Raw genomic sequence first — 12,928 nt, 5'->3', positions numbered from 1 at the left:
CTCTTACTAGTATGATAGAAAGAAAGCAACAAAATCGTATAATGCAGTTTCTTAGAGGTTTAAATGATCAATTCAATACTGTGAGATCCAATGTATTAATGATGGACCCATTATCAAACATAGCCAAGGTTTTCTCATATGTTGTTCAACAGGAAAGATAAATCAATAGCAATGAATCAACAGGAAGCATGAGTCTGATCAATGCAGCTGGCAACAATTCATCGAATTCTAGGCCTTCATGTACCTATTATGGGAAAGATAATCACACTATTGATAGATGCTATAGGAAGAATGGTCCACCTCAGAATTATCCTTCAAAAGGGGGAAAGGGAACTCAAAGCAATTCCGGCAAAGGAAACTTTGGAGCAAGAGGAAACAAAGTTTGCACACACTGTGGTCTTTCTAACCATACTATAGATGACTGCTACAAGAAGCATGGGTACCCACCTGGACACAAATTTTACAAGGTACAAAATCCAAACATCAACAATGTCAATACTATAAGGGAAGAAGGTAATGGTTCACCCTTAGATCGAAATCAAGAGACACAAAAGGAAAATGTAAGATTAATCACTCAACAATATAAAGCCTTGATGTCATTGCTGCAACAACAAGCTCCAACTCAAAGCAATTCACAAATAAATCAAATTGGTATAGTCACTAACAAAGGTAGTATATTATCTATTACTTGTAGTGTTAGCAAGACTAGCCAAGATGAGTGGATCCTTGATTCTGGAGCCATAGATCATGTCACAGCCTTCCCACATTTGTTTTCTTTATGCAAGAAAATAAAACCTGTAATGGTTAGGCTTCCTAATGGCCATACAGTTACTGCAACCCTTGCAGGCAGAATCTAGATTACTCAATTTTTATACTCGGAGGAAGTTTTATACATTTTTAGCTTTCAATATAATTTGATATCAGTATCTAAACTGGTTTCCTCTTTACCATGCAAACTAACATTTATGAATGATACGCGCCTACAATGCAAACTAATATTAAACTTTAATCTGTCTTACGCGCCTACAATGCATCTGAGCATTCCTTTTCTTCTCATCAACAATATCTCTTCTCAGATCTTTTCCATTCATTGAAAATCTCTCTCCAATGGCCACATCAGTAAATCTCCACCAATTTTCATCTTCCCTACTCTCTTTTAACTTCCATCCTCCACTCACAAACACTTAACCCTTAATAGCTTGCGTTCTACTACATCACCTCTTCTGAAATTTCAGCTATAAAATCACCTAAGTGTTTGATCTGCACTCTTTTTTTTTCTCCATTCTTTTGGAGATAAAAATAAAAGGATATTGTAAGATATACATTCTGCTGGACATTAGCCCCATTTTCTGAAAGCATATTTGTAATTTTATTTATTTTTCAAGAAAGGGTTGTTATTATATAATTTGTGTGCAGAGCAACATACAGAATCTGGCTTAGCATTATATATTATATGATGCTCCACAGAGTCTATGCCCTCATGTTAGATAGGAATCATGTTGAGATTCTTAGAGAGAGTAGGTATATCCTGACATTTTCAATTTTCAGTTAACATGCCACTTTTGTGGGATGTTTATACAATTTATCCTTTTTTATGGTTTATCTCCATATGATAATCTTGGACATGAGACTTCTGTTGCATGTGTTAGTGTGGAAGCTGAGTGCAGAGAGTTATGCACTTTGTATGTTCAGTGATGTCTGCAAGATACGTGTGATTGAAATATCTTCTTTCTTTGGAAGGAAAGGGGTGAGTTAAACTCTCTTAAGTGCATGAAAATTATGACATTTCAGTTCATCTAGACTCCAAAATATCTTAATTTCATAGATGTGTCCAATAATGCGTGATGGAATAATTATCAGAAGTTTGTTAACCAAGTAAAATAATCATTAGAAAGCTCTATAAATGGAAGAAATAGATTTATCTTGACTAGGTTATAAATGCATATATATTAGGATACATTTTTTTTCTTCCGTTTTTTCTGCTTAAAATATTTTCATTCTAGAATAATTGATAAGTTTTTGAGAAGATTCCATCCACCCTATTGTAGGTGTTATATACATCATGATTCTTTGATGCCTTCAACTATGCAATCACAACCAATATAGGTGGACCTAATTACTTAGATCTCCCATTTGTTGAAACTTGAAAAGATAACTTTTTGTACGCCTATCTAATATTCCAACTCACTAATTCAATAGTGTTTGGTGTTGTATTGTATTTATTTTGAGGTAGAAAGCTACACAGTACCTGTTTGGATATAAGGTATAAGTTGTTCTGAGAGTTTCTTTACTAAAAATATAGAGTTTTTTTTTCTGTCAAGAAACTCTCAAAAAGCTTAGCCGCCATGTATCATCTATGTGAAAATGTCATCTTTCAAATAGGGCAAGGATAAAAAGAAGTTGTTTGCCCGTTTGCCTCAACCGAATTGAATCAAATGTAAGTCCAACTGGCGCAAAAGAATTTTGCGGTGAAGTTGTTGTAAGTGGGATATATTCTAAGGGCTATATTTGCTACTGGGAGTGAGTGGACGACAAATTAACAGTTTGGGTGTAATTGACCTAGTCGTTCAAATAGTGTCTCTTCCCTTGTTATACATGTTTTTTTTTTTTTAACCCAGGTTTAGTCCATGAGATTTGTAGACTAAATGTGCTAGTTTTTTATACATTAAATCAACTTTTTTTTTTCTTTCAAAGCAACCCATATTTATGGAGAAAGAAATTATTGTGCAGATTTATTTGCTAGCTTGTTGTATCCAAATACATTTGGGAAGAATGGAGGTGTGATTAATTGCTTGGGTGCTGACCTTAGCTGGGATGCTTTACTCAATCTTGATGCTTCCTTCTTAAAAAAAAAATCAATTAAAGAATCCAAGGGACAAAACATACAATTAAGCAAAAAATAATACTTTTAAGAAATATAAAGCACCAAAATTTAACTCATCCTAAAATACAATAAGTTTAATTTCTAAAAACCGTTCATGTCAAGATCACTGTGCCAAACCATGTCATACACATCTCTAACCCTTGTTTCAAAGCATCCTTATACGTTACATTAGTGCAAAAAAAAATTAATGAAAAGAAACAAAATCAGCTGAAACAAGAAAAAATAAGTATATACGAAGGATTATCTCCAAAGAAGTATATGAGATGAATAAACAATTATGTTCTATGATTTAACAAATATTATACTCTCCATTTGATTAAGTTGTGCTCCATCTACGAACAAAAATTGTGCACTTTTTCTATATGCAAAATCATTGAACATGGTGAAAACATGTCGGATCTTTTTGGGTTAGTGATTGGCACATCTTGTGCTCTAACAAAGCTCCTATCAATAATAATTAAATTCAATTCAATTTTGATTTTTTTATTTTTTTTAAATTATAATTTTGGTGGTCCTACTTTAAAATAAAGACAATTTAGTCCTCACATTTTTTAAAATTCATAATTTTTATCTCCCTATTTTAAAATAAAAATATTTAGTCATCTAATTTTCTAAAATTTACAATTTTAATTTTTTCATTAAATTTGAAAAATATTGATTGGTTATAAATTAACATGATGTGATTCGTATTTAGTGATGTAACACAAAATTATTTGTTTAATCTACGCTATAGTCAACATTAATATGTAAATTGTAATACTTTCAAACTGATAACATTACTAAAATAGTAGATTTTACAAGTGAGAAATTAAATATCTTTATTTTAAAATAAAAAAACTAAAATAACAGATTTTATAACATGGGAGACCAAAATTATGGATTTTGGAAAGGAGACTAAAGTTGATTTAAGCCTAATATATTTTCTTTTTATTTCTTAAAAAAATTGTGTTATTTTTATTTTAAAAACATTTTTTTTACAAATTAATACATACTACAATTTAAATTCTATTATATTCTGTAGTTTAGGGATTTTTTTTAAACTTGTTTAGAACACTTAACATTATTTTATATTTTTTAAATTCCATAATTAATTGTTCTTATTAGGGGTAAAAACAAAAAACTTAAACGTTTATCAATGGAGAGGTGACCATTATTCCTTATTTGTTTATTGTATTTATTGGATTATTAGATTTATTGGAGGGCACTCCAAAATAATGCACATTAATTAGTTTATCTAAAAAAGGACATGGATTCGGTCGTCCATGCATGAATCCGTGCTTAGTTTGCTGTCCTTTGCCACTACATTTTATGTCGTTGAAAACTCATCCTTCACTCATCGTGTTACCATGCCTATCTAATAACAACTTATTTCCACTTTTTGGAGTTATATATATAAGATTCCCGGCATTAAATTTTTGAGAATTGTATTGTTTAAGGTTTATCATCAATTTGATGGTACATATGTTAATATTTCCATCTAAATTCTACGTTATTTATTATTATTATTAGGTTGAATTATAATTTTGATGTCCTTAATAAGATGATTGATCAAAATTGTAGATCAAGAAGTAAAGATGAACAATTTCATTGTTGAGGGGAGATCACCATTTCATGATTAAATGGTGTTTCTTATTTTGTAATTGGTACTTTTGTGTTACCCTTAATTAATAATATTATGTTATTTTTTATAAAAAGAATTAAAGATGAAGTAAAATTATAACTTTTTCTTCTTCTTCTTCAAACTCGAAGGGCGTAGCACTGGAAAAGGGCCAACAAAAGAAGTTGCAGCACTTGTAAATTACATTTCACGTATTGCAGACACCAAGGTTCCTTATTAGAGATTTTGATTACTGGGCAATGGACTAGACGTACAAAACTATTCAAGCTCATGAACAACCCAGACGAAAGTGGCACACAAGGCTAATTAAAATTGATGATCATGTTGCAATTTTAATCATCAGAATCTGAACAGGTTAAACTTCCAAAATTTCTCAGAGTCTGATTTCTTGTTCAAGAAGTTATATAGTTTGACTATAAAATGTAATTAAACCACTAAATCAATGAAGGCAAACATAATAAAAAAGAAATCCATGTCACAAAGTTTTAGGCTAAAACCTTCACGTGGAACAATCAATGCTGTCTTCTAGACCTGTTATCAAAACTTCTCAAGCAAACATATTAAACTTGGAACACATCAAATATAAGTATGTTGCTACACACACTATCACAGTTGCTAGTACATCCAGCAGAATAGTAAAATTCTATTTTTATCTTTTCATAAAGTCAATACGAATTGATGAATCCATAAGTCTAATATAGATTGTCAATCCGTAAGTCTCATACGGATTGGCCAGTCCGTTCGTATGAGACTTACGGATTCACCAATCCGTGTCAGCTTTATTGAAGGACAGAAATAAAATTTCATAGTTTTTCTGGGGTGTACCAGTAAATATGATGGGTGCGCGTAACAACAGCCGAATACGCACCACAGGCTGGATCAGTCCAGGTTCATTCCTACCCATTGCAAACTGCATTAAAAAAGTTTGACTAACCCAAATTGTTTGTATGGGCCGGTTGTTCTCTTGGGCCTACAGTTTGCAATTTTGCACCCTGTACTAGTTTGTTGGTCTTGAAGTTTAGGATGGAAATGAGAAAATTAGTAAGATATAATTTTAAGGAGAGAGTGATAAAACTAGAAGACTAATACAATTTTGTTATTAATTGTCAAATATAGATTTTATGGCTCATGGGTGTCAGAGCCTTAGAAGTACAGCCCCCCACATGACGGATCCAGAAACATATTAAAGAAGATTTTTTTCTTCTTTTGTAATTGTTTAAATATTTAATTTTTTAAAAATATTTACTATTTTTATGCATAAAATTAAAAAATAATTTTTATTTTAAATAATATTAACCTTAATCATTATCATAAAAATAATAAATACACAATTTTACACAATTTTATAGTATTCCAGCAAGCTTCTGTCATAAATTAATAATAGTAGTTCAAATTCGTCTTGCATATCTAAGATTCAGTTTAATTTCATCATCAATCATACACATGTTATTAAAATATCATATTTAGTTACTTATTTGATCCTTGTAATTGTAAAACTTTTTCCTTAAGTTTCCTTACTTAAAAATATTTCATTTTAATTTTTTTATATATCATTTTTTAATTCCTTTTAGTCCTTTATGTAAAAACTAAAAAGGATTAAGATGATATATGTAGGATTAAAACATATTAAAAATGGTATGTTTAGGGATTAAAAGGGAATATTTTAAAGTTATTGAGATTAAAAAGATTTTTTTGCAATTATAAAAACTAACTAAATGAATAATTAATTCAAAATTATTTGCATGTTTTATAGCAAGAGAATGAAAAGCCAGTGAAGTCATTGATGAATGCCATAGTCATTAAACCCAACAAAATTACATTGAAATGACAAAAAAAACATTGCAAGAAATTAAAGTAGGTTAAATTTAAATTATACTTTTTAAAATCTTTTTAACAATGATTATTTAATTTTTTGCAAAAGAATAGTAATGAAATGATAGTTCTAAGAAGGATAAAATTGTTCAACAATCTTATAAGACTTCTCTATCATCTGGTGGGCGACAACATAAAGAAAACCGAGAAAAACAAGGAACAAAATGGGCACCTTAGGAAACACACTCCTGCCGCAACCACAAACAACATGCAATCAAGTAATCAAGTGTCATTGATTTTTTTGCCTATTTTTTTTTAATAACATTATGAACACTTGGTTATCTTAGACTACTTATTTTTCATGAACAAAAGAGAAAGCAATCCAACGGGAGGGGGAAGGAAATCCAAGAACTCATCTTTGTGGAGCTATCTGCATACTAATGCCCTTCTCTAACAATGTGCTGGATACGAATCACCCAATTAAGCTGTAACATGTCTCTGCATGTGATGGGATAATGCATGGCACCAAACATGTGAAAAGAATGAAAATCATGTACCTGTATATAACTTTGTTATCAAACAAAATATTTAACTAACTATGTTTTAATGTTGTTTCTTTTGATTAGGAGAACTATCAGCAACATGTAAGCTAACCACGTCAGTGAGGGATCTCAAGCTGCCACGTAGTAGGTCTCTGCGACCACAACACACAAGGCTAAAGGTGCATGTGTCAAAAGAGGTTGTTGGGGGCAAGATCTGAGGTTAATTGGTGTCATGGCACAGTGAACTTATTGCATGTCCTACCTTTGAGATGGTGTATCGTCCCTCACTCTGGAATCTTGAGCTCTTTTTTCTTACAACAGTGGCGAGTTAGCAACCCAAATTAAAGCTCATTCTTGTACATGAGTACGTAGATCGATCATTAGAGTTGAGCAACACTAATTATGCACACTTTGAAGGACCCGTATGTGTTATGCAAATTTGGAGTGCTATTTAGGCATTGCAGCAAAAGTTAGCTTTTTTGCCACCTTCACTGCCAAGTCGACAATGATGGGCATTCATTGTATACGTGTTGATGTTACTTTTGTATTTATAACTAAGTGCAACCTATGGTTAGGAAGGAAATTTTCTTGTTTAGGTGCATAAAAAGAAACAATCTTTAGATTTATTTTATTTTATGATATTATGGTGTAATTTCCATGTCTTACCATAGTCTCTTTTCTTCTTTTCAGCTACTCTGACACCGGCTACCGCGTTTTGCCGCCGGAGACAATTTCTGAAAGTGATGTCATAGATTATTCCAGGATACAACAGTACTATTGGCACCCCTCATACGCTGCCCGCACCGCAATCTTATCTGCAGCGACCTGTGAATTCTCATATTCAGTACAAAGAAACTTCTCGTGATGGACCTGCAATTGCAATTGGAGTGGGAATCGAACTTGAGAGAAGAAAAAAATTAAAAAGAAAAACACGACGAACAAAGGTAGAAATAGTCTTAGGTAAATGCTATAGTTAATCATTGTGCTCATACTAAGATTAATGTATACATTGAAATGGCTAACGCTTATAGTCAGTTGTAATAGTTAGCATCGACTACAACTTAGTTGGCACAAAATTTAGCTTCAGTCTTTTGATGTAAGCATTATATATGGTTGACACATACATGGTCAATAATGCAATTTAATGTGTTGATACAAGTAAAAACCATGGGAACCATGTGACCTTAATGAAAAATATTTATAATAACTGATGAACACACGTAAGGATATATAAAATAAATATGACTAGGATCGAGCTATACAATATACGGATCAAAATTAATATCAACACACATTAACTAAAATGATAAAAATGCCTAAATGAATGAAAACTGCAGTTATATATCGTAAACCTGAATGTTGTTCATTTTCATCATCGTATATAGAGAGAGCATGAAATATATATGATCTCTTACATCATTTAATAACTTCTAATTATATACTTTTACTCTAAAATAGATATATAACCATATCTGCTTGAATTGATAAAATAGTAAAATTTACACAATTTCTTGACAGATCTGCATTTCCAAAATGCAAAACCCCCTCTAATTTGTTTAGGAAACAGGAGAAATATTAGTGATGTTCTTTGGGACATTCTCTTTTTAATATTCTCTTTGTGAAATTTTTTAAAATTATTAATTTTTATTAGTCTCATATTTAAATCAGGATAAAATATTATGAAATAATAACTATAATTTATCAAAATTGATCATTTTAAAAAATTTTAATCAATCACAGAAAAAGTGTTATAAAAATGTCAGAAAAAATACCGTTAGCATTTTTCAAGGGTAAGAGAGGTTGAAAAAAAAATATTGATTCATGAATAATATGCACTACTAAATAACCTTTTCATCAGATTTTGCAAGTTATATATATATATATATATATATATATATATATATATATACACACAAGCGTGTGCTCACACACGTAATCGATCCAATGTTAATTAATTGCGAAGCCAACAAGACAGTGAATATGAGTTTGCTTACTAGTTAGATAAAACAGTGTATATAATATATCCTCTTGGAGTTATTCAATTTAGATTTCTACATACGATTAATGCTAGCAACCATTGAGATACTTCTTTATTTTCTCAGATATCCTCAAAGCTCCATTAGCAGATCCCCCTACCTGAAAAATGCAAACAATTAAGTTACATATAATTTCATAGGGCAGAGGGCAGACGGGGAATTTATGTCTCACCTGACAGTGTATTGTATGGAAAACTGCATTTTCAACAACTGTATAACTGGCATTAACAATATCAGATCCTTCTTCTTGAAGAACACGAATGGTCTCATTGAACATGAATTGACAATCCATCCCGGTTACTAGAACAATCTCTAAGGCTGAACCCATTTGTTGGATCTTAAATTGTGGAGACTTCAACCCCATATTCATGCTAGCATTTTTTGACCTTTCAATGTCTATTAGGTTGTTCCTTTTCTCCTTCATTTTCTCTAATTTAATCTGTAAATTCTTTATGTAATTTGTGGCTTCACCTATCTTATCCGGCCGCGATGTGGCATCCTACCAAAGATTCAAATAAAATTGAGCCATTTTTGTGCATGTGAGAGCATTTGGTTGTGTATTTAAGTAGTAAAGGGAGAAGAGGTTGATAAAGAGAAAGAGTGTAATACCCTTGAGCTTTGATGAGGCACAACTGAGTTGAGCTTGGAGAAAAGATCCTTCATTTGATTTCTTCTATTCTGCTCAATGGATTTTGTATCAGTTCTTGATGAACTAGGGTTGTTCTCCATTAATGGGATGCAATAGCTCATTCTCTAGCTAGAGCTCAGAATACTCCTCGTTGATTTCATTAAAATATAACACTTCTCAGATAAGGGTTGCAAGGTAATTGGAGTTTCTCGTGGCTTTTAGAAAAGCAAGTTAGTATCATTAGGTGCTAGCTACTCGTAAAGGTTCATGCGACATAGATGTGGTGGGACACCATTTTGTCGGATATACATTTCTTTTTTTGGTTCCTACATTGAACATTAAATGTAAATGCCCTAATCAGAATCATGGCTTGCTACTTTTCCACCTCTATCGATCTTAAAGAAAGACTAAAATATTATTTGGTCCTTGTTAGGGGTGAGAATAGGTCAGGTCGGCCTACAGAGGCCTACGATTTAGCCTACATAAAACCTGGCCTGAACTGGCCTATTTAATTAAAATGTTAGGTTCATGCTTTTTTAAAAGTCTATTACATTAAATAGATCAGTTTTAGACTTATTAAAAAGTATTATAAGTCTGATAGACCGGCCTATAGATATATTATTTTTTGGGTATCAATATATACTTATATTATTTTTTGGATACAATTGATTTTTTTTTTGAAACTATCAGACTTTGACTACACATTACTGTTCCCTAACTTCTATTCCTATAATCAAGTAAAACTTTAATTACAATTTAGGTGTGAGTCATGTGTTCCTTTATATTCCTCATTATTTTTATTGGTTTTTCCTATTCCGGTTGACGTTTCCTTTTTCTTTAACTTTCCTATTACTTCCTACTCTAAAGCAAAGGAATATTAAATATTTAATATGAAGAAGACTTTTAAATAGGCTATCAGGTCAGGCTAGGCTTTTAAAAAGGTTAAGCCGAGCCAAAATAAAAGCCTTTGATAGGCAATAGGCCAGACTCAGGCCTTAAAAATTTATCGTAGGCTATACTCAGGCCTTTCAAAGCCTGTCCTGGCCTGACCTATTCTCACCCCTAGTCTTTGCGTTGAAAATGTTCAGATTTTCATTTCTATAAATTTTTAGTATATTTTTTGTCTTTGTAAAATTAAAATATGTCAAATTTTTGCTTGTAATCATTCAAAACTACCATTATCATTTTTTATATTGGTTAGCATATAACCAATGCAAATATAATGTTTTTTTTTACATCATTTATACATATAACCAATATAAAATAAGTTACACATATAGGCTTAACTATTTGAATTTTGCTTTGGATAAAAGTATAGGTAATACTAATTAATTTTTTTAAGAAAAGAGAGGTCGACTATAATATCATTTGTATCGTCCCTGATTGCCTCCCTCGATCACTTTCATACTACGATACTTCACATGGTAGTGACCCTTTAGTCAACATTTTTATTTGTCAAAATTTTCCATCAATTAGAGTCCTTCGTAGGTAGTCCTTTTAAGGGGAGGGCGATCGATGGTATCCTAGGGGAGCCAAAAGTAAAACTAATTAAGGCCTTATTTTAGAATTTAGGGTATAGGATTTAAACCCTAAAATAAAAAAATAAATTTATTATCTCATAAGTTAAGATTAGTTTATATATTTTTCATAAGTATTTATAGAGCAGAAAATAGAAAAAAAATAAAATAAATTTATCTTCTAAGTTTAAATTAGTTTATATAGGTTAATTTTAACTTAAAGAAAAAACTTATTTCTTTTTCCTTATTTTCTTTTTTATTAATGTTTATGGATAATAATCTTATTTCAAAAGGGCCTTAAATCCTTAATTCACATTATTAGATCTTTGCTATTTCCAATTTGGAACAATTAAATAGTACTGACATTAAATGAAAAATAAAAAAATCTGCAGAGTTTGAATATATAGTTCACGATTAAAGATTGAAATGGAAGTATATGTCGATGTGTATACTGCTTTGTAGCTGCAATAAATTGTTTCAGATCGCCTGTCATACATATCAATCTTTTACAATTTATGGGATAGTACTTTTCAAACCTTTGAATGTATCTGAAAATTGACAAACACAAGATCTTTTTCTCTGGGTGAATTTGAATCTATTCTTTTTCGGCCGTATACAATTTAGCTATAATATAAGTTTGGGTTGGATTGCTTCAACTATTCATGCAGTAATCAATATTTTGGGAAATGGCGGCACTTTCTAATCCCATGGATTATAAGCAACATAAAACATTCACTATAACATAATTACTAACCTGGATTTTGCTCAGTTTTCAACCATAAGAAAACGCAGTGATGCTGATCGTCGAATTTGCACTAAGTCGAAGCTGTGACTAAGTACTTTATCATTCAGGAATGTAAGCGGAAACCACCTCTATGCTCTCCCTTTCAGGATTAATTAACAGTTTTCAAACAATTCATGATATGTAGCAGTGGTTGATACTTGGCATGTGTCATGCTTCACCAAGAGCACTGATATTTTTACAATTTTTTAAAGTCATCCCCACACTTTTAATTGTTAAAATAGAGAGAATTTAATTAAAATGCATTTGGATTTCAATTTAATGTTAAAGTTTGAATCTTTTTTTTTGTGTCCTATGTGTGTGATCACCTTCATTTTTATGTTTGAATTATTAATAATTGGATAAAATATATTTAAAGTCTTTGTAAAATTTGAAAAGTATTAATTTTATTTTTATAAAAAAAATTGTATTAATTTAGTCCTATAAAAATAAAATATATTTTTATTGAGTCTGAGCAGTAATTTCGTTAGATGAATTTTAACGTGATTAAAGAATTTAATTATTTTTTCTTTATATATTTTAGAGCAAGTTAGAAAACATTAAAATTCATTATTGTTTCATATTCTTCTCTAATCTCATTAGAAAGTATAAGAAAATCACTTAGAAAATGAAAAAAAAAATTATAATATTTGTGGGATATTTAATCGCCAGAAATTATTTGTATCATTTGAAGGAGTTTTAACCACCACAAATTATTTAATTTATTTATAATTAAATTGTACATATAAATTTGTTACTCATATTAAATTATCGTCAAACAAAATTATAAGTGAAAATCATTAAAATATATTTTTATTTTTACATGAAGCAAATTAATACAAAATTTTATAAGAATGGAAATAATATTTTTTAAATTTTATAAGAATTTAAAAAATATTTTACATTCGATAATTTGATCCATCCTTTAGCTCATGAGACAGTTGGCATCCAAGTTGTGTGTGTAAAGTAAGCGTATGGGAAGCTGTCATTAGTGTAAAAATCACATTTCAGCTTTTGACCCAAAAGAAACAACTAAAATGTTATATATGCTGTAAGTCTGCAACCTTTGTGCCTTGTGGGGTTCATCTCCAAATCCTAACACAAAGAATT

At 30.7% G+C, this 12,928-nt stretch overlaps 1 protein-coding gene across 1 annotated transcript; it reads right to left on the bottom strand.

Moving 5' to 3' along the window:
• Positions 1 to 8,923: 8,923 nt before the first annotated feature.
• Positions 8,924 to 9,621, bottom strand: LOC100810793 (transcription factor bHLH162). The gene is made up of 3 exons (XM_003528408.2): positions 9,502 to 9,621; positions 9,065 to 9,391; positions 8,924 to 8,992 (listed from the first exon to the last, which is right to left on the bottom strand). Exons 1-3 carry the CDS (start codon positions 9,619 to 9,621, stop codon positions 8,924 to 8,926), a joined length of 516 nt encoding a protein of 171 aa, XP_003528456.2.
• Positions 9,622 to 12,928: the final 3,307 nt, after the last annotated feature.

This window comes from Glycine max, chromosome 7, assembly GCF_000004515.6.
Source record: "Glycine max cultivar Williams 82 chromosome 7, Glycine_max_v4.0, whole genome shotgun sequence".
NCBI lineage: Eukaryota > Viridiplantae > Streptophyta > Magnoliopsida > Fabales > Fabaceae > Glycine > Glycine max.
The sequence above is the reverse complement of the archived record's forward strand: the minus strand, read 5'-3'. Positions and strand labels throughout refer to the sequence as shown.

What these genes read in the sequence shown, in the direction of transcription:
- LOC100810793 (XM_003528408.2), bottom strand. Translation starts at nt 9,621, where the DNA reads ATGGAGAACAACCCTAGTTCATCAAGAACTGATACAAAATCCATTGAG. An exon ending in TGCCTCATCAAAGCTCAAGG is followed by an intron (nt 9,392 to 9,501) that starts GTATTACACTCT and finishes AATCTTTGGTAG; the next exon opens with GATGCCACATCGCGGCCGGA. An exon ending in TCCATACAATACACTGTCAG is followed by an intron (nt 8,993 to 9,064) that starts GTGAGACATAAA and finishes TGCATTTTTCAG; the next exon opens with GTAGGGGGATCTGCTAATGG.